Source organism: Nipponia nippon, unplaced genomic scaffold (genome assembly GCF_047370975.1).
Source record: "Nipponia nippon isolate SJK-2023a ecotype South Korea unplaced genomic scaffold, ASM4737097v1 scaffold_1, whole genome shotgun sequence".
Classification (NCBI taxonomy): domain Eukaryota; kingdom Metazoa; phylum Chordata; class Aves; order Pelecaniformes; family Threskiornithidae; genus Nipponia; species Nipponia nippon.
This window is the reverse complement of record NW_028262290.1, coordinates 67,324,448-67,345,623: the sequence shown is the minus strand read 5'-3', so window position 1 is coordinate 67,345,623 and position 21,176 is coordinate 67,324,448. Positions and strand designations below refer to the sequence as shown.

The following is a 21,176-nucleotide window of genomic DNA, read 5'->3' as shown; positions in this document are numbered from 1 at the left end:
TGAAATTTTGAACTCTCAAGGACAAACCTACTTGCTAGCTGCAAATGGTACAGGCTGCAAAAAGAAAAACATCCTGAATCCTCCAATTAATACAGAAACATGAGTCAGAACGTCCAATTAGGACACTGATCACACATTGTACTTCTGCACATAGACCACTTAGGTTAGGAAAACTGGGGGCTTAGAGGCTCAGCAAGCACGAGATGAACCTCCTAGCTTGAGAAAACTTTCCTGGAAGTGGGGAAAGATCCTGGAGGTAGGGGAGAGGCATGGAGGCAAATGTCAGGGGATGCCCAGGGACCTAGGCCAGTAATGCCCAAGAATGGTACCTCCAAGTAGCTGCACAGCATGAAACCAACATGACTTTCTGCCCGACCTTCCTGGGCCAGCAGTGATCTCTCCAATGGGAAGGGAAGTCAAGCAGAAATGAATGCAACACAGGAGGCTGGGAGCATGAGTGAGTGTGTAAAATAAGCAAGTAGTATAAAAGGCCTAATCTCATCGGTTCTTAAGTAAACCCCAGTATTCAGATCTACTATGGGTTGTTTTTAACTGTCTTGCCTGTGACAGAGGCTAAGGGGTGATTCAGTAGCAGCTCACAAATATGTGAAGGACAATTACAAAGATGCTGGGGTCAGTCTCCTGTCAGCAGTGCCAGATGACATAACAAGGAGCAATAGCCACAGCTACACACTGCAGCTTGGGAGGTGGAGGCTGGGTGTTCAGAAGAGTCCTTCCTTTTCCTTATCCAGTAGATCACAGGATCGGTCCCCCTTTGCATCCTTGGGTGGGGTCAACAGGACAGAAAGAAAAGAGTGACAGAGTGTACTAAGCTTAAGAAAGGACCACTGACCTGGCATTCTCCACAGGTTCTACACAAACAACAAAATCACTATCAATTTCTGTTACAAAAAGAAACAATATCCATTTTCTCCCCAAAAGAGTCATGCTTTACACATCGCAAGACTGACTTACACAGTGTTGTATTTAGCTAACGAAACAACAGAGAATAAAAACCAAAACACTGTACATAGTATAGTGACATGGGGGGAATGGAGGGAAGCAAGCCCCAAAACTCAAAAAAAGAATGGTTTCCTACCTTGAGGGGGTTCATTAGTAAATTTGATAGAGGACTGTAAAAGATTAATAGGAAACTCTGGGTGAGCCTCTGTAGTGATCCAGGTCCTGAAACCTTCACTCATAGATTCTGTTGTTGCAACAGTGTCCATTAATTCACCAAGAAACTCTAAGCCAAGGTGGCAGTTCTGTAGAAGGAGCCATCCTCCATCTTGCATGCACTGATTTAACAGGCGCCTTGCATGGACTTCCTGGCCCTGACCCATTGAAATGGCACGACAGGGAATGTTCTGGAAGGAAAAAAGAAAGTTTCTTTTATATATAGTTCTTTAGAACTATATATACACATGATGTATTGCTTCTGTAGGTCCATGTGTGGTGACATTGTGCCACAAAGAAAACCGCTAACATCAGTGGAGACTGATTATATTAAAACAGAGTAAACAAAAAAGCAAAACCCTCCAAGTTGCTCTTATCTTCCACCTGCTGAAAGAAAACTACACCCACTGGACATAATCTTTTTTTTGCAGGTCTGACAAAGTCAATGAGATAAGACAACTGAAACATTTTCCCTTCCTTTTCCCCACTTCCCCAAATAAAGCAGGACTTACACACAGCAACATAGCTGCCGGACTGTTCTTTTTCCTATGATGTGGACTATCTTGAGATGGACAGATATTAAGCTCCACATACTAATTAATGCACAGAGTAAAGCCAACAATTTTGGGGTATTTTTACTGTCTGAACATATTTATTTCACCTGACAGAGAACTGTCAAGGAAGCAGGCAGCACAGGAAAGATCAGTTCACATTAAGTCATTCCTTAGCAAACATCCTGTATTGTTAATTGGCAGCTGTGGAGCCACTGATTCAGAGGATTCTAGTTTGGTGATCTGCTAGCTCTAGCTAGTTTTCCATCTGTTAGTTTTCTGGATTCAGAAGAGACAAAGCTCATAAATGCAAACACAAGAATTCTGGAAATGTATGGAGTCTTTCCTCCAGAGGCCATGGGAGAAGAAAGCCAGTTGTTCAGAAAAACAGAAGATGATACAAGCTCTCCCAAGGGGATCTGAAAAAGACAAGCTGACTAGGTTGCGATCAGGACCATATAAGTCTGTAAGCAACGTGCAGGCAGACCCCCTCTTGCTTATTTTTCTTACTACCCTTGTTCTTGTTAAGTAGTCCCCTGGCTTAGGCAGGCTGCCTGACTCCTACCAGGGAATACCAGAATTATCAAACCCAGTTGAACATATTATTCTGTATACATGTTGAGGGCAAGGGAATTGATGAAAAGACTTAGTTTCATAGAGAGTTTCATGTTCAAGACCTAAAACTGAGTATCCCTCATGCTGTGAGCGATGAGCTGTGTAAAGACTTATCAATCTGGGCCTATCTTCGGCTGGCTGAGAGCTACAAAAGTTAATCTTAAGTTTTCCTGCTACTGGGACTCTCAATGTGAAACAACAAAGAAAGAAGTCATCCAGTCCTAAACAGCATGGATGCAGCTGCCCTACTTTTGCAGGAGAAAAAGGTTAAGCATATGGACACGAGCTGTGCTGGGTCATTTGGCCTTAGGGTCAGAGAACAGGCCCTGACCTGATTTTACTGAACAGTATAAATACAGCTGCTGTATATGATCCTCCACATCCTGGCAAAAGATTTAAGAAGAGAATGCCAAAGATAAGAAAGCAGTTAAATCCTGCTCCCAGGTCAGTACAACCTGAAACTGCAGCTAAAAGAAGCAAAGCTAAATAGCCTGTGAAGTTGGCTATGTGCTGGAGGAGCAAAAACTTTACCTTTTCTAAGATGTATCTGAGTACAGCTAGCACTCCCATAAGTCAAAGACTAGGACTACCCCTGCAGAGTGCATAAATATTCAGCTGCTACATTATTCCCTTACAAAGCATCTGCTCATAATTTGCTCTTCTCAGCAATGTTACCTCTCAAATGTACAATCTTTAAAGGCTAAAGAAACATTAAGATAAGGAAAAAATATTTTTCACTATGGATTGTCCTCATTTTACTCCTTCTGAAAAAACTCTATCAAAATGTCTGTGTACAGAATGTTTCTCTCAATAGTGAGTCATACCAATATATCTGTGTCATCTTAATACATTGCTATCCAGATGAAAATACTGTCATTTTAGTCACTACAGTGGCCCTGAGAGTTCAGTTGAAGGTTCTGTGATTCATTCCCTAAAAGAAGAAACTATCTCTACAGTAATAAAAATAACTGGTTTTAATGAAGTCAAAGTGCTAGGCATAATGAACTTCAATTTAATTCAGAAAGTTAAATTTTCACTCCACCTTCACATGAAAGTAAAGGGGCCAGAAATGCAACTAGTTTTGAGATAGAGCTTGCTTGGTTTATAAACAAGGTTATACAGCTCAGTAGTCATACATAGTGTTTCCATTTCTTTGGGAGAAGGCCATCTGAACAACTAAATTTTAGAGTGAAAAATAAATTCTGGTCACAAATTTGAACATTTCCAACTGCAGATAATTGATTTATATTGTTAATATCGTACTTAGAGGTACCACCAGTACTGACAATCCATTTTAAGGCTAAAAATCATGCCCGTAAAAGGGAAATCACTGAAAAATAGGCCCAGCATGTCTTTTGGAAGTTTTCTATCAATCATTAAGGGAAAAAAAAAGATACTTTGGAGGTACAGAAACACTTATATGCCAAGATCAGATCCTTGGTGCAGCTAACCTATGTTAAGTCAAAGGTTTATTCTGAAAAAAAAACAGAGAAAGCCCAGAGAAAGACAGGGACTAAGTACAATTTGTTGACATACTAGCAAAATAAACACAAAGCTCTCTTGCAAATGTTTCTGAAAACTGTAAATGATTTCTAGATACATTTTTTAAAAGCTAGAGAACTACTGAAGTGCTCCTCCAGACCCACATTGTTAATATACATTTTTACTTAAAAAGAGATCTGTGTTTGTAGTTTGATTTGCAGAATCTGGATGGTTTTTGTAAATTTGAAAGGTTTCTATGTGCTGTGTGGTAAGATCTTTACTTCAAGAGATCAGACAAGAACTTTACAGTTAAACATTACAGTTTACATTTACAGTTGACATTACAGGTGAACTTCAGGTTATGACAGCCTAGCTGATGTTGCCTTGTTCATAAACCATGTGTGAATAAACAAGGCAATCCCTTTAGCTCTTTTGCAACCTGACTTTCTATTATCCTATACCTGTTTCCTTAAAGCATGCAAACATGCTAAAACTGCCCACTGCAATATACTTTCAGAATGACAGCAAAAACTGATGTCTTTTAACAGTCACAATTACAGAGCACCTTCTGCCTAACAGCACTTCCCCAGACAGGCTAAGGTCTTGCTTAAGATTTGACAGAACGGGAGACCATTTTGTTCCACTCCTTGCAAGAGTGACTCTAAGTGACCAGCTGACTTCAAGTGACTCGTTTAGGAGGTTAGTGTCCCTCATCCCCTTAAATGGCCAATGGGACAGAAATACTCAACTCCTCAATGCAAGTCAGAGTTAAGTTTCAATCGTGTGCTCTGAATTGCTTTCAAAGGAGCCACTCATTCTCTTAATTGATTACAGAAACTAACTCCTACTGGAGACTTACTTTTGCAAGTCTTGCTTAGTGCATACCAAAATCCTGCACCTCAAAATGAAAATGCATTCTAAGAAGGTGAAAAAATTATGGAGATCTACTGTGAATAACTTCTTCTTGGGAAAATTATACTTGCATCTACATTGTGAACCATAAAATATAAAGCAGAGTGCCTTAAAGTGATGCTGTAAGAAATATTGAATGACTCCATCAAGTGAACTGATTGACTGGTAGGGTATCCAAGTTAATTTCTCTTGTCACCATATTTATGATTTTTTTTCTGTATCTTCCTGTAATCGTCATCACTGTCGATTCCTACACTGAATGTGACACAGTGTAAACCAGAAGTATCACTTTGTTCTTATAGCTAAGTACTTTCAGTAAGTAATGGACTACCATAGTCTGCTGGATAAAGACAGAGGGCTCATTGGAATCAAACAACTGGAAAAAGCAAGAATGTAACATTTCCATTTCCTCAGTAAACACATTTTGGCTACTGGTCCAGAATCAACTTCCAGAGAACACTGGTATGAATATAAATATCATCATTCAAACTTCTATAAAATGTGGAAATACCATTTCTAGTTCAAAGGATAGTTTTAAATGTCTTTATCAGCTCTAGCAAACTCAGTTTAGGAGAATACCTTTGATTTTGCAAGACGTTCTATATTTTCAGTGGGGTCAGACCCCATTGATAAAAAGCATGTTAAAGGTGTTCGACAGTCGCTTTCTGTCCACATTGCTTCCATTTCAAGAATAAATCCTTCCGCATATTTCCCTCCAAGAGATTCTGCAATGTAGTGTCGAGCCTAAAAAAAAAAGTTACCAGAAATATGTACCTTTTATTTTTTTTATTTAGCATTAATCAGTGATGTGGAATTTACCAATACCTACATTGGAAGGCAATGACTTTCTAAACTTTCATTTTCAACTTTGGTGTACCAAAAGTTACAGTCCACAGGAGGCAACCATTGAAAATCTCAGATAGCAAACTTCAAACAAAGAAAACAAAGAATTCTGCTTGCACAACAGCCATCCTATGAACATTGTTGCTAGAGGATGCTAAATGGTTTTTCAAAAAGAACTAAAGAAATCCATGCAGAATAGATCTGCTCTGAGGACAGCCCAGATATTGCCCCTAAATTACTGACTGCTAAAGCTTGGTGGATAGCCAGACAAAAGAGTTTCTCTGTACCAGCCCCATTCTTAGCTCCTCTAAGCATGTATTGTTGACACTGTCTCCACAGCATAGCAGATTAGACAGATCTTTCGTCTGACCCAGTTACAATCTTCCACATATTTGTTGGAACTTCAAACAAATTCTCCCGTCCAGTGGTTATCCAATTCAAGTCTCTTACACTGAATATCTACTTCTACAAAACATAAACAGAGCTCAGACTTTATCCTTAAAGGTCAAACAATCCCTATGCCTCTATTGTCCTCTTTTCACAGGCGTTTTCTAAAAGGACTTCTAAAGCTATCCTGGTATATGAAACACTTTTTTGACTGACATGATTTTCCAACTGTGTAAGCTACTAGCACAGATTTTGAGGCATGTATTATGGAGAGAAACACCCAGGAACAAGGTGGACTGAGAAAGACGCGAATTCCAGAAAAAATAACTCAATCATCCACTATTAGGTGTAACTTCTGCCCTAGCGAAGAGAGGTAAAATTCTGTAACACTTGGGGAAGCACAGTAGAAAAAGAAGAGATAAAGAAGATAATAACAAAAAGGATCCCCTGTTTCCTCAAAAATTAAAATAATTACAGTTTTTGAAACCACTGTTCAGAGACATTCTTTTTCAAAGATGGTTGTGCAAGACAATAAGAGTGTTGATGAGCATAACAGCTTTATTATTTTGGTCTGTTTAAATTGTGGCAGATGGAGCTCCCATACTTCTCTCTCACTTACCAGCTGAGGAGAAGAAAAGGAAAGAGGATGGAGGGGGTCTTGTTGAAAAAGGGGTCCATGAAAAAATGCTGTCCCCTAAGTACAACACAGATGCTATCACAACATGTAACACGTAAAGTTGAAAAATGCGGGAAATCAGAAGTACTACTTTCCAGTGTAGCTAAAGACAAAAAAAAGTGAAAAGAGGATACTCATAGGCTCATACATCTCTTTTAGACCTACTTAGAGAAGAAAAATCCAAATATCACAGACTGTAGAGAAACTGCCAGTCTATTCATATATTCATATATCTGTCATGAGACAGTCTTAATTATTACTTCCTCTGCATGGAAGGTAAGTAAACAGTTTATCTGCTATTTTAGTGCACCTGTCATCAAAGTGAACTGTTCTCTTTCCACAGCTTCTGTGAAAAAACAGGGATCTTTCTTCTGATTCACCGGAAGAATGCAACTGCTTTACAAGTTCCATGACTCCACTTTAGAAGCGCCACACAAAAAGAACGGTATTCTTACAGCTCCAACACAATTTTTTGCAACGTCCTTTCTAATTCATTGCTATTAAAGAAATTAACATTTCTTTCACATGTATTTATTGTAAGGATTTCAATATCTAATTTTCAAAATAGCTCACTCTACAACAAATATTATGATAAAAACAAATTCAGAGAACCTAAGTTTGGAACTAGCAGTTCTACAGGAGATGCCCCATGGCATAACCATTGTATGAAAGCATAGCTTACTTGGGCAACAGTATGATCAGGGCACCAGCTACGGACAAGGAGCAGTTTACGGAATTGATCCAGTAGGCTGTCATAACCATGAGGAATAACAGCTTTTTCAGGTGCTTCTTCATCAAACCAAGCTTTCCAAGACTTCTCATTCCTAACAACTTGCACCAAAAGTTGATTAAAAGGGTACAAGCTAGATAACTGCACAAGATTGAGCCATGTCATGTCAAGGATCCACTTTTTTGGTTTTGTTTCCACAGAACTCAGATCCAAACTGGCACCTCCTGCAAAGTGAAAAGCATTATAGAGGAAAACAACCATTACTAAACAGAAAAATGGCAAGTAATAAAAATATATTTATTTTTATAATTTAGGGAGTAAAAATCTTTGTAAACCAGGACATGGAGACCTAGAATTTGCATGGAAGAGTCATTTAACAAAGATCTATTGGGGAAGTGGTCTCAGTGCCTCCCAAAGCTGATATCCTAGTAATTTTTGTGCTGCTTTTTCTCCATCTGTAGAGCTGGAATAAAACTTGCCTACCTAAAAGGATACTCAAACCCAAGTTTTCAAACCAGATGTAGAAAGGAGCTATGGTTAGTCCAGTCTCCCTTCACCTAGATGACAGAATAAGAAAGCACATTTTGCATTCATTTACAGGACTGTGCAACTTCTACAGCCTCTTAGATCAACCACCACTCCAGCGTCATGCCCGTTTGCACCTCCAACACAGCTGAGTCACAGCTGAACATTGAATCGGTGTTTGCAAAGCAAACTGAGATATTTGGATGGCAAGTACCTGACTGTGCTTATCTCAGTACCTGAGTGTACTTATATCTTGGAGACAGTGGCGTCCATCCCCATCAAATTTTATAAACTTCACTAACATTTTTCTTTGTCATTGTGTCCGAGTAGTGACATGCAGTAGCGGCATAATACAATGTTTTACAACATGTAACAGATTTCCACTTTTTTTATACTGACACTTAAATGTGGTACAGAGTCCTCATGCATTCACATGCCTGCTCACCAGCCATCAAAAGAGATTTTGCTGACTGTCTCCAAGCTCACAGACACAGGTATGTGGCAACTCAAAAGAGAGGCACACAGGAGAAAACTATAGGGTCTTTTAGAAAGTAATGGACCTTTTTTTTCCTGTTTTGCATGCAAAACCATTAAATATCCTAATCTAAGCATTATATTGATAATAAATAATCTATATTGCTCTTGTTTTGGAAAATTTGTCTCTTCATTCCTTCTTGGGATATATATGCTTTCATTCACCGGTTAAAAAAACATTAAACCCACTGGATACAACATATTGTTAGTGCAAGCACTGCAAAATCTGAATTTGGCAGTTCACAGACTTATGTAAACAGGAACATTTTTAGAGAAATTACCTTTGATCAGTGTCTCAAACTCAGTGTGTGAAACTTTCTTGGCCTGCAAGTCAATCTTCAGTGCCAGAAGCAATGTAAACAGGAATCTGTGATTTTCATACAGCCCTCGAATTGTGTACTTGAAAACTTCATAGGTGAGATGCTCGATTACATATACTACCCTTTTTGCTGTGATCTGAGATTTCTGAGATCTTTCCACTGATAGGTCAAAAATTCCAAGGAACTGCCGTAAGGATGTTTGGTACATGACATTAACCAAGCTCATTTCCACAATTAGGAAATAAAGGATGCTACCACGACCAGCAACGGGCCGATACTCTTCACGTGCTGTATTGATTTTCACCTCCGTCTCCGCTGCTATGTTTAATTTTTCACTGACCTTAAAATTAATGGAAAAGACCATGAAGATTAAGTCATGTCACTTGTGATTTATACTGCACAAGCAAAAAGAAAAGGTCTTGATTAAGATCACAACGGTATTTTTAGTCAAGCTTTGCTTCCCTCTGTCAGTGTTTCAACACAGACATTGTGTCTTCATGTATTCAAACACCAAGCACAATGGGATTTGATTCAAACTTACACCTGCAAAATATGCCTGGAATATAAAGCAGTATCCAGGTAACAGTTTAATTTTGCAATTCTATGAAGCAAAAATGATAGTGTTTCTATTATTTATTTGTTAAGATGTCAGATGTTATATAGTGGCTCTGAATGGAAAAAACAAAACCAGAAAAAAAATCTGTCTACAAATAATCTTTACATTACAATTACAAAATGTATCTGCAATGCATTCAAAATTCACCTCTTCTGCTGTTGTTTTAGTGATTCTTAGGACTTCTATCAGAGAGTCATCTTCAACCAAAGAGCCTTCCGTACTGGTTAGACGGAAGAGTAGATTATCTTCAAGCTCCTGCATTTTCCTCTTGTTAGATGTCACTTCTTCCATCAGTTTGACTCTTTCTGCCTCCAGTTCCTACATTCAGAAATTTTCCTTAGAATATTTAAGATTAATTCAAAGAAAGATTCCTTATAATGACACAGAAAACATGCAATTTCATGCATGATTGACTGGAGGCTTTGCTGCTTTTTCTATAAAATACAGAAATATTATATACTAAAGTAATTTATGTGTATACTGCGTTTATTTGATTAATGCAGCATACTGAAGAGTGAAAACACATCAGAACTACCAAGAAAAGCTTCCTCTTAGTAAGATGCACTAGGCACTAAAGCTAGCTTCCAATGGGAAGTGCTAAAAGCCACATTACATTAAATACTTAAATGTAAATCAGACAAAGGACTGAAAGATGCATTGTATGGATGGGTTTCACATTGTTAGGGAAGTTGACCGGATGACCTTTTCCATTTCTAATTTCTATGATTCTGTGAATTTGCAAGATACATTTCTCTACTGTTTATAAAATAGGAAATGTTACAATTATTATGTCATATAGAATTTTTATGCTATTTCTACAAGACAGACAATGGCAAGGGAACAATGACAGACAAGTCAACACAATGCCAAGTGAAATGAGGCATCTATATTGCACAGTCCAACACAGGTCAGAGATACCCTTGCTGGCTACCTTTATTTAATCAGTCAAGTCAACCTTCTTGTAAGAAAAGGGTAGTTAATATTACCAGTCTACCTACGCCTATGGCTTCAGTTTATTTTCATTCTTGTCAACATGACAAGTTGGAGAAAAAGGAGATGTACAGAGTTATGCAGTACAGGAGAGGCTCTCCTTTATTTCAAAGAAGAAGTGACAAATTTCTTTACTCTCACAAACTTCTTATTTGGAAACCTGTTTGTACTATATTCTAGGGCTATAGACTGTAGCTCTGTGGAAGCTACAAATAACTGCATCCCAAAAGAGGAGAATGACATAAGCATCAGTCATTCTGCTTCAGATTTTCTACATTTTCTCCTCCTGCTTTACCATTAACGCAAAAAAAGATTAGAATTACACAAAAGGAGTAGTTCTACAGAACACGCAAATATGCATTCAAGTACATGCTTAAATTCTGCTTAAGGACATACCTAGTTTAAGAAGAGGCACCTCACCCATTCTATTTGTAAGCCTGTGAAGAGTATCTTTCAGAAAATCAGCAAATATGCCAGATGCCAGGCTTTTGTTTGCAAGAGGATTTCATTACCACATTTGTAACATAAAAAATAGCTATTCCGAACACAAATAGTGGCAGCAACTTCATTCTCAAAGTACAAAAAGATGCTGATAATTTTTTTTTTTTTGTATAGTTACAGGAGCAACCTTTAAAGCTGAGAAGAATAAACACTTTTTTTATCATATATTTCATTGATCACTATAGCAATCTTTAAGAATGCCTTGGTTCCTTTAATCTATTACTTTAGCTCAGTGATCATAAACTTGTCTTCTTGTTTGTAATAGAAAACCTGTTCTTCAGATTCTTTGTTCATGCTCTGTCTGTTCTTTGAACTAAATTTATCAGAGCTCCATTGGCTTTGGCTATCTACACCAGAACATCCATGTCTGATTGAGACAGAAGAGACAGAACAACCATGATTTCTTCGTATCTGCTAAAGGGAAGAAGCTTAATAAATGTTGATCACCTGCAACCATGTCCCTGTGCAGCAAGGAGTGCTGATACTAACCAGCTACCCTTGCAGCTCTCTTCAGCTGATACACAGCACTGGATGAATATTTTTCAGTAACTATATTTTTGAGCCAAAATGCAGTCTAGGTGTTGCTACATACGTTCAATATGAATTCTCTAACTGTTTCATCCAGGGAAAAAAACACAGAGTGAGGGTATCTCTGTGGGGGGAGATGAGTTTTATATGTAGGTCATGAGAAACTAATTTCATTTCTATCTTGGTTTAAACCTCTATCTCCCATCAGAGGTAAGTTAGTCAGGACAGTCCCAGCCACTCCTGCCGATGCTGTTCAATTTTGCTTACATAAATATATATCTACTGGATTAAAGACTAAAAGTTTTGCATCCCTAGCATTTGCCCGCCCCCCCCCCCCCCCCGCTAGCATACCAATAACTCTAGCCTCTGCTTGTGACGGTCAGACTGAAGGAAGGGCACTTAGATTCCAGTCCTTACTTCCACAAATGCTCGTTTGAGCAAAGTGGAAAGGTGTTGGTTGGACAAAGTGACAGCACCACTAAAGCACACTGGTTAGAATATGCATTGGGAAGTCGAAGAAGGAGGAATGACTTCCCTTACGTGGAGAACTGCTGTCACTGCAAGCCTACCTGAGATACTGAAAGCAGCAGCTCTGTTAAGCCAGACCTTAATATCTGGTACTTTTCTCACAAAGACACAATTATGAAAGGTTCCATTTGAAATAAATAAGTAATTCAATTTGATGTGAAATACAACTTCCATGCTTTCACTTTAATGAGAAAGGAAGCAAATATTTCATTTTAGTGTAATTGGACCATAACATTCATGTATTTATTGGTATGACTGCCACAGTAAAAAGCCCACCTTTGTCCCCAGTGCCTATGATGAATTGACTCCTAAGTTTTTGGATAACCAGGCTATTAAATTAGATGACACAAAAAGAAATAGGAATGATTTAGGAATTAAATTATTGTGGATGATGTCTCAGATTTGATATTATGAACTAAAACTCCTGAAGAACACCTGAGAGAGGATTTTCTTCCTTATATTTGCTTCCACATAATCAATGGAAATTTTAGTAAGAGCAGAGTCAAGTCAATGTTCAGGGCTCCTTAAAAATCTCATATCTCCTTACACACTAAAGCCTGGCTGGCAAAAGGAGTTCAAGTTCATAAGCATTTTTTCATGTAATTCAAATTAAGTTTAAAAAGGAATTCAGAAATAAAAGAGGTTTCTGACTGAACAAGGAGCCTTTGCTATACATGAAGGAATAAAGATGCTTTATGTATGTCATATATATGCCTGTGATGTATTTTTAATGAATAATTTTCTTTCTTCTCTTTCCAAGGCCAGATCTTAAAATAAATGTTTAGGTCCCTCCATTCAATTAAAACCCAGCTCCACATTGTCTTTCAGCAAATGCACAAACCCCTAAACTTTCATTCACATTTTTGTTTTTGCATTTGATTTCAACCAAGACAATGAATATAGCCACTCATCGTGCAGATATTGAACAAGCCTTCCCTCTATACAAATATTGCAAGCTACTAGATACCTGTTTTTCTGTGAGGATGACACGGCCAAGGAGCTGATCTTCCAGCCCTTTCATAGTAACAGTAAAGTCAATCACAGTTGTTCTTGCACTAATTTCTGGAGTATAGGCAGGATTAGCCAATTTTGTTGTCATATAAAGGGTAAACCCCTTCATCAGATCTACCTCCTTGTCACCTACTTTCACCTGAAAATAAAACATATGACTCAGTTTTCAAAAGCTGAATTCAGAAGAAGTTATTTTATCCAGTAAAAAATAGATTAACTCTTTTTTACATTTTCATTTACACTTTTTAAACTTTCTGCTTAAGGGGTAAAAAAAGTCCAACCCCATGAGTTCACTACTCATCTTTCTGAGTATTGCAAAGATGTGAATCTCGTCAGTATCCGGACTACCAGATACCCAGCATCTGTCCTATTGTTTTTTAATTTCATGTTCACAGTTCATCTTACTTTGTGTGCTGAACCAGATTTTATGAAATTTTTTTCCAAGATGTTATCTAGAGCAGGATCAAGTTCCTCTCCAACATCTTCAATTAGCAAAGGTCGGCCAAGGGACAGGCAGTCTTCTATATGACTTCTGAAGAATTTGTGGTGCATAGCTGTAACCTGGGAAGATGGGTTCACAATATAGCATGCATTCACAAGCATATAGAAAACAGTATAAAATCTATTGCAACTTTCAAAAATTATACTCGTCCTGGAATATCTACACAAATGATTACATTTTAGGGACCAACACTCACCTCTGCTGAAACAAATGAAAGTTTTGTTTTAAGTTTAACAGACAGAATAGGAGTTCACACTTCTTTATTGTTATCTATTTATTTACTTATCTATGTATCTATCTAATCACTGTAGTATCTTAATACCTTTTAAATGCTAATGGATTTATGCTCAGAACACTAATGTGAAGTAGGGAAATATTTATAGGGTTCAGACAGGGAACTAGTGTTACACAGGAGACCTGGTCTTACATCAGATGTTGAATTTCCAATTTGGTTCCCATTTCACAATATAAAGTCTTAAAATTGCTAAAAATCACATAGACTCCTTTTCATTTTTTTAAATTTAATGAATTTAACATAAGCCTTTGAGATCATAATTGAATAGCCTTTCCAGGAATCTGTTAAGCCATGGTTTTGGGGTGGGTTTTTTACCAGAAAAAAAATCAGGATAGACAAGTTTTTAAAATAAATCCTTGTCTTGCAGGCAGAGCTCTTAGAAAAAGGTATAATTAAACTATCTAGAGACACATTACACAGTCTTAAAACAGTATATTATTTAAAAATTAATACTATGTTCCACCACTCTGCACTTTTATTATAATGTAATCATATGTGTATCCACCAAAACAGCATGTTGCTTACATTTTTAGTCCACATGCAACTGAGGGATGAAGTTAGTGTCTTAGTGACCAACAACATAGCCCTACCAAGACCATAGCAAATTACAATATCCCAGATGCAAAGGCATAATCTAAACACTTGGGTATTTAGAGTCTTGATGTAACTCTGCTCCTCCTGGACTTTACAGAGGGAGAACTCAGATTCTTCTAACACAGCTGACACCTGAGCCAGGATGTCTAAAAGCCTATAACTGACTGAATTTTCATCAGGAAAGCTTCCTCTGCATTTAGAGGCTGCATCTGTGTGTATTCAAAGCCGCGTAAGTTTTGAGAGTACTCAGCAGCTCAGTAGTTAAGCCCTGTCAGGATTCGCAACTTTCATAGGCTGGATATTCACACATACTGACCACAAGGCAAGCCTGGCAGACATTTTTCTCTGGCTCATCAGTTAAATGTCATCATCACTTAGAGTGTATGAATAGTGGGGAAAGAGGAGACAGTATTTTAATCTACATCTCCCATGCCTCCTTTGGTGAGTATGTGATTTAAGATCCTTACGCAATTACTGGACCAGGGAGTGGAACCTGTGTGTTCGCAGTCCCCTTCTGCAGGCTGCATGCCAGCACCTGGCAAGAGCAGCCACCTGGAGGGCAGGCAATTAAGTGTGGGAATGTGCCAATTACGGGAGGGAACTGAAGCTGCAGCTTGGAGGACACTTTAAAATTGTTGGGAAAAAGGCTACAGCATGGCAGAAAGACTCAGTGTAGGTCCCTAACTGAAGGAGATTCACTGTTGCCAATCCTGAGCTGAGCTTGCCAGCTCTCTGAAATCCTGAGTAGGAGATGCAAGTCTCAAAGAGGGTGGAATATGAGATACATCCTTCTCTCTATTGTTTCCTGTTGGTTACTCACACTAGCATTTTTTGACCCAATTTGGGGGGGGCAAAGTAAGGTCTGATGTAGTTTAGAGGAAGCCATGTTATCTACTGTAAGACAGTTATCTACTGTAAGACAGATTTCACACAGTCACAAAATGCCTAAATTCTTCTGTGAATACAACTCATATGTTTTAGGAGAGCTTTTCATCATATTTTTAATAAAGGCATCCATTTTTCCAAGATCTTTGAATGCTGTATATTATTTTTCTGTCTCTTCTCAGTCAATACTTCCTGTTTCTAGCTGTGTTTCTACACCATTTTTTGAGCACGCTCAACTTACCAGAAACTGGATTTGGTATGGCACTGGGGCCTTTCTTAACAGTGCTAGGAGATACAGATCTAGGTCAAGCTTCAGAAGGTTAAGGATTTAGCTAATGACATCACCATGATGTCATCAGCTCTCTGGATATCACCATCCTTACCTTCATTCTCAGTTTCTTTTTCTTATCCATCACTCTCATTTTGAGTGAAGATAGTATACCATGGTATTCATTTGATAATCTACAGTTGTATGATAGACTTGATTTATTAACAACTAACTGTTTAGTAACACGCTCCATCTGGCCTGAAAATATATCATGTGTTTAGATCTTCATCATAACCCATCTTATCCTTCTTGGTGTAACAAAGCATGGAGGGTAGGCTGATTAGAAGGGAAAAAAAAGAAAGTTTTGAATTAAGTAGAAGACCCAGATCCCAAACAGTATGCACTGCTAGATAGAAGGCAAAAAGGGTGGATAAATTAAGCAATAAATATTTTTCACACATGCATTTAATCATCAAGATACAGCCTAAATTAGGGCTTTGTGTTTGATATGCCTCAGAGATCACTAGATTTCTATTCTACCTCAGGCCACCGTTCTTTTTCCAATTCCTCCCTGTTTCTTTTCCCTATTTTCCTCTTAAAATGCTTACCCTAAAATGTTATTGCCAAGCAGCACCAACTGCCTGATCCTCTCTGGAATTAATTTTGCAAGTCAGTTACTTCCCTCTACGTTTCTCTTTCTCTATGACAAGAAATTAAAATATTCATCGTAAAAATACATATGGCGTAACATATAATTCCAATTTGCTCTTGAAACTGTCTTTCTCGGACGTGACAAAGCAGTACAAGCTATTTCACCCTGATACAGATAGGTCACAGATTTGGCGTCAGTCTTGGTTTAATTTCTGCCTAACTGTATACAATAAACACCAGATTTAAATTACACATGGCCAAAGTATGATGACAGAAAAAATAGTTTGCATTGCTAACTATGACGTGAAATGACACACACATAAAAAGTATTAAATGAACTATTTACCTGGAGTGCATTATTCTTTTCCTTATTTTTAATCCAGATCTTTCCTTGACCTTGTGGATCAATCAGCAAAGGATATCTAGATGCTTTTGTGACAATGATACCATTCTGAATTGAAAGGTCATCATTTGGAAGACCCTGGAGGTTCCATTCACCCACTGTAGCATTGTCAACCAGCATACCAGTAAGGTTCAGGTCCTAATAGAAAATATGTAATTACAAAATTAGTACCAGTTAGAGGAGTTATACTAAAATGTTTTGTGGAAGGTTTTTCTTCTTATTCTGATCATAATGCATGACAGAATGTATTTGGCAGTTATTCTTGTTTCCTTTCTTTAAAGTTTAGTGCCTAAATCATTGAAGTTGGGCAATAATGAAAGTGAATTCTGTTGAGGCTTTGATGTCCATCAAAGAGTGCTGGAGAAACTCTGAAGCCAGTTCAATATGTAATGACAGGCTGATTTTGGTATTGGCAAACTCTTTTCTTGCTAGCTCAAGAGGAAGGGTCATCTTGGTCACAAGAGCTTCCTCCTGCTGTAAAGCTGTAAGGTGCCCTCCAAGTATGTATATGAATACAGAATGGCTCATGGGAGACTCAGAGAAGAAAGAGGAGAGGTGCTATGGATCAATAACCATGAACTACCATGGAAAGTTACTGTTGCTATGGTCAGAACTCTTCCCAGCTCATACATTCTCCTAAAGTTTCATTTGCACACATCTACTAACTGGCTTTATTTTATGCACTCTCAACAGTGACTGGCCTCTCAAGAACGTGTATGTGAAGAAAACAGTGCTTAAAATCACAAACCAAGCTGTCCGAATTAGAAAAGTAGCCTAATAATGATGAGAGTTTAAAAAGAATAAAACTGAAGGGTTTTTATTTGCTCCTTTCACTTTTCACACAAGAATTCCTATTTGTAAACTTTCTCTACAAACAACATGTTTAAAAGAAAAGAAAAAGCCTGTGACTCCTGCAAAAATCACATAATTCAGCATCTGAAACCTAAAGCAAAATTTCAAATACTGTGAGGTGTGTGATACAATCATGAGAGTTAGCGATACCAGTGGCTGCAAGTCTCAAAAGCTTTTTAACCCCTTTGATTTTTTTACTACTCTGATTATTGAACAAATCTGAATGAAGCAATACAAACCATTCTCAGAAGACAGAGAAACTGTCCATTTGTGAAAAGGACAGTAAATCATTTAATAGCCCAAATTCTCAGCAATTGGAACCTAAAACCGTATTTAGCTCCTTAAGCAGATGAGTAGCGTCTAAACAGCTTTGAATTTTTTCTTACTGCAGCAGAAAGTATCAGTCACTATGCAACTCTGAAACCTAGCTAATTTAAGTGCCTAACTACACAGGTAGATAGCTAATTTTAAACATCTCTCTTTAAATTATTATGCCTAAATGACTCATACACCCACAGCCAGTCAGTCTGTGACAAAGTAAGGCAGATGTCAAGCCTTTTGCCTGAACTGCAAAGCGGCTTTCTTTCCTGTGGTGTGAAGTATCAAGAGAAGCCCATATGCTGCCTTTTGTGAGTACTTAATTCACTGGAAATAATTAAAACTCTCTTCCACACACTATCATTGAAATCATAATCCTGACTTTAACAGCAACTATCTAAACAGAACGGTAATTATGGTTTGAAACTCATTAATTATGGCATTCTGTGTCTAACCTGTCCACATGAAAAGAAAAAAAAAGCAGCACAGAAACAATCAAAAAGTATTCCTCAAATTTTGAAGGATGCAGCTGAGTAGTACTGTGGTCAGAACATCTTCATAGAGGCAAAATTTTAGTTCTTTATGTCTTGCTTTCTAAGGACATTATACATCCAAGTTCTTATCCTTAAATGGTAAGAATCTTGACAGATATTCCCCAAGGTAAGTAGCTTTTAAGAACATTTTGTACACTGAATTTGAGAAAGAGCCTCCCTGGGATGAATGTATGTAGGATAACTCCCATACCACACTGGTAAAGAATCTTGCCTGAGACTGCATTGCTACTGGTACTTTATTAATAAATCCATCTTGGCCTTATATATTGCTTATCATCAGGAGCTTTCAAAAAGCTTTGCTGGGCAAGTCAGAATCATTCACCTTTGTGAGTCATAGCATAAATTGGGCTGGGCTGTGAGGTTCACTCTGTTAGGTCAAGGTTAATCACTGTTACGAGAAGCATTATGCACCACCTAACATAAAAAAAAAAAAAAAAAAACAAACAAAAAAAAAAAAAGATAAAAAACCCAAAAGATTCACAAGTAACTTCTATGAGATGAACAGCGTGACAAACCTCTCATGGCAAAGAGGTCTCCCTAATATAGGTTTTAAGTGTCATATCCCCCAAGAACATGAAAAGAAGATGCAGCAGGGAAACTAATCTACCTTCAACTGTTTCACAATGGTACGGTCACAGCTGTACACAGGTTGCTCACTTGCTCTCAGCACTTTCCAGCAGCACCCGCTCTGTCAAAAGCTTTGACAGCTGAGGACAGGAGCCATTTGGGCTTAATGCCTCCACTCCTGTACTGAGAGTAAGAGAGACTCCCTGAACTAGTTCTCCAACCTTTACCCTGGAGAAAATGTACGCACATATTCACAAAACCAAGTGGAAGGCAACATGGACAGATTACTCAGAAAGACAGTTTTGATTATTATGGCCTAAATTAGGGCCAGTCCTGTTCAACATCTTCATTGATGATCTGGATGAGGGGATTGAGTGCACCCTCAGTAAGTTTGCAGAAGACACCAAGTTGGGCAGAAGTGTCGATCTGCTGGAGGGTAGGAAGGCCCTGCAGAGGGACCTGGGCAGGCTGGATCGTTGGGCTGGGGCCAACTGTATGAGGTTCAACAAGGCTGAGTGCCGGGTCCTGCACTTGGGTCACAACAACCCCATGCAATGCTACAGGCTTGGGGAGGAGTGGCTGGAGAGCTGCCTGGCTGAAAAGGACCTGGGGGTGTTGGTTGACAGCCGCCTGAACATGAGCCAGCAGTGTGCTCAGGTGGCCAAGAGGGCCAATGGCATCCTGGCCTGTATCAAGAATAGTGTGGCCAGCAGGACCAGGGAGGTGATAGTGCCCCTGTACTCGGCACTGGTGAGGCCGTACCTCGAGTCCTGTGTTCAGTTTTGGGCCCCTCACTACAAGAAGGACATGGAGGTGCTGAAGCGTGTCCAGAGGAGGGCAACGAAGCTGGTGAAGGGTCTAGAGAACAAGTCTTATGAGGAGCGGCTGAGGGAGCTGGGGTTGTTTAGTCTGGAGAAGAGGAGGCTGAGGGGAGACCTTATTGCTCTCCACAAATAACTGAAAGGAGGTTGTAGCGAGGTGGGGGTTGGTCTCTTCTCCCTAGTAACGAGTGATAGGACAAGAGGAAATGGCCTCAAGCTGCGCCAGGGGAGGTTTAGGTTAGACATTAGGAAAAACTTCTTCACCGAAAGGGTGGTCAAGCATTGGAATAGGCTACCCAGGGAAGTGCTTGAGTCTCCATCCCTGGAGGTATTTAAAGAATGGATAGATGTGGTGCTCGAGGACATGGTATAGATGGACTTGGCAGTGATAGGTTAACGGTTGGACTTGATGATCTTAAGGGTTTTTTCCAACCTTGACGATTCTATGATTCTATGATTCTATGAAATTCTGCCTTCAGCATGAATGTGTCTTCCAGGTGCGAGGTAGAATATTAGACAGACCTCCTAAAAGTCATGGAATAGGAACAAGGCTGCTGCTGGCCACGAGCAAAGGCTATGCACCAGAACAGCTGGCAGGTCCATCACTCCTGAGGCAGATAGTGGTAAAAGGAAAGAACAAGATTCAAGTAAAGGAGCCTTCCCTGTATCATAGTCCCAGCATGCAGGTTGTTCACTTTAATACAGGTAGTATATAATGTGGCAGGGAAATGAAGCTGCGTGATGGGACCATAGCTCCGCTGCATTTTAGGCCATCTCTGCCTGCACAGACTTGGGCCAATGGAGGAGAAGCTGCAATGTCAGACTCACTGAGAACAGTCTCGTGGGTGACAAAGGTACATGGATTTAAGAGCTTAGACTGGAGCAAGCTGAAGTGGTGTAAACCAAGTTTTACAAAATCCAGGTTTTGTTTAACTTAATCATTTCAACAAGACTGTTCGAATTAAATTAAATTAAATGATGTGGGTACACAGCAGAAGGTATGACAGGAGGGTATTAACTGATAATACACAGAGGTGCAGAGGTGATATTTCCTGGTTCAAAATGTGCAATGGTCTTTTCTATAATTGGGTGTAAGAGTACTTGTATGTCAATCAAGAATTAATCAAGATACACTAAGAATAAAAGTGTGAAGCTTCAAAAAGGCAAAACGGTTTAGTTCCTTTTTACAGATATTTTCTAGCAAATCTAGATTATTAAAATGTTGTACTTAAGTAATAATAAATGACAATAATGGAACTATTTATTCCTAAACTAGTTTGTTGTATTCAAAATTTAATATATTAAGAACAGTAGGTTAAAGAATTTATTATGTAATATGTCAGAAATACGAAATATATGAAAAACCTTTCATTTAAATTCACCCTTTATATTCTAGAGTTACAGTTCAGAGTGAAAAGTGGGTATCTAGAGCACGTATTTAGTGGCAGCACATGAGACCGTAGGTGGTAAAAGTGGAAATAGAGTAAATCTTGCTAGGTCCCCGGAAGTCAGTTGGGGCATAACTCCCACCCAGCCCGGAA

The 21,176-nt window shown here is 38.7% G+C and overlaps 1 protein-coding gene across 1 annotated transcript in view; it reads right to left on the bottom strand.

The window, feature by feature from the left end:
* Positions 1-21,176, bottom strand: part of LOC104018200 (dynein axonemal heavy chain 5) — a 172,171-nt gene that overhangs the window by 36,726 nt on the left and 114,269 nt on the right. Inside the window, exons 62-69 of the mRNA XM_087736582.1 lie at positions 16,467-16,661; positions 13,331-13,486; positions 12,882-13,064; positions 9,515-9,685; positions 8,713-9,091; positions 7,325-7,596; positions 5,316-5,480; positions 1,100-1,367 (exon numbers count right to left, since the gene is read on the bottom strand). Coding sequence (XP_087592708.1) covers positions 1,100-1,367; positions 5,316-5,480; positions 7,325-7,596; positions 8,713-9,091; positions 9,515-9,685; positions 12,882-13,064; positions 13,331-13,486; positions 16,467-16,661 — 1,789 coding nt within the window. The remainder of the gene's footprint in view (positions 1-1,099; positions 1,368-5,315; positions 5,481-7,324; positions 7,597-8,712; positions 9,092-9,514; positions 9,686-12,881; positions 13,065-13,330; positions 13,487-16,466; positions 16,662-21,176) is intronic.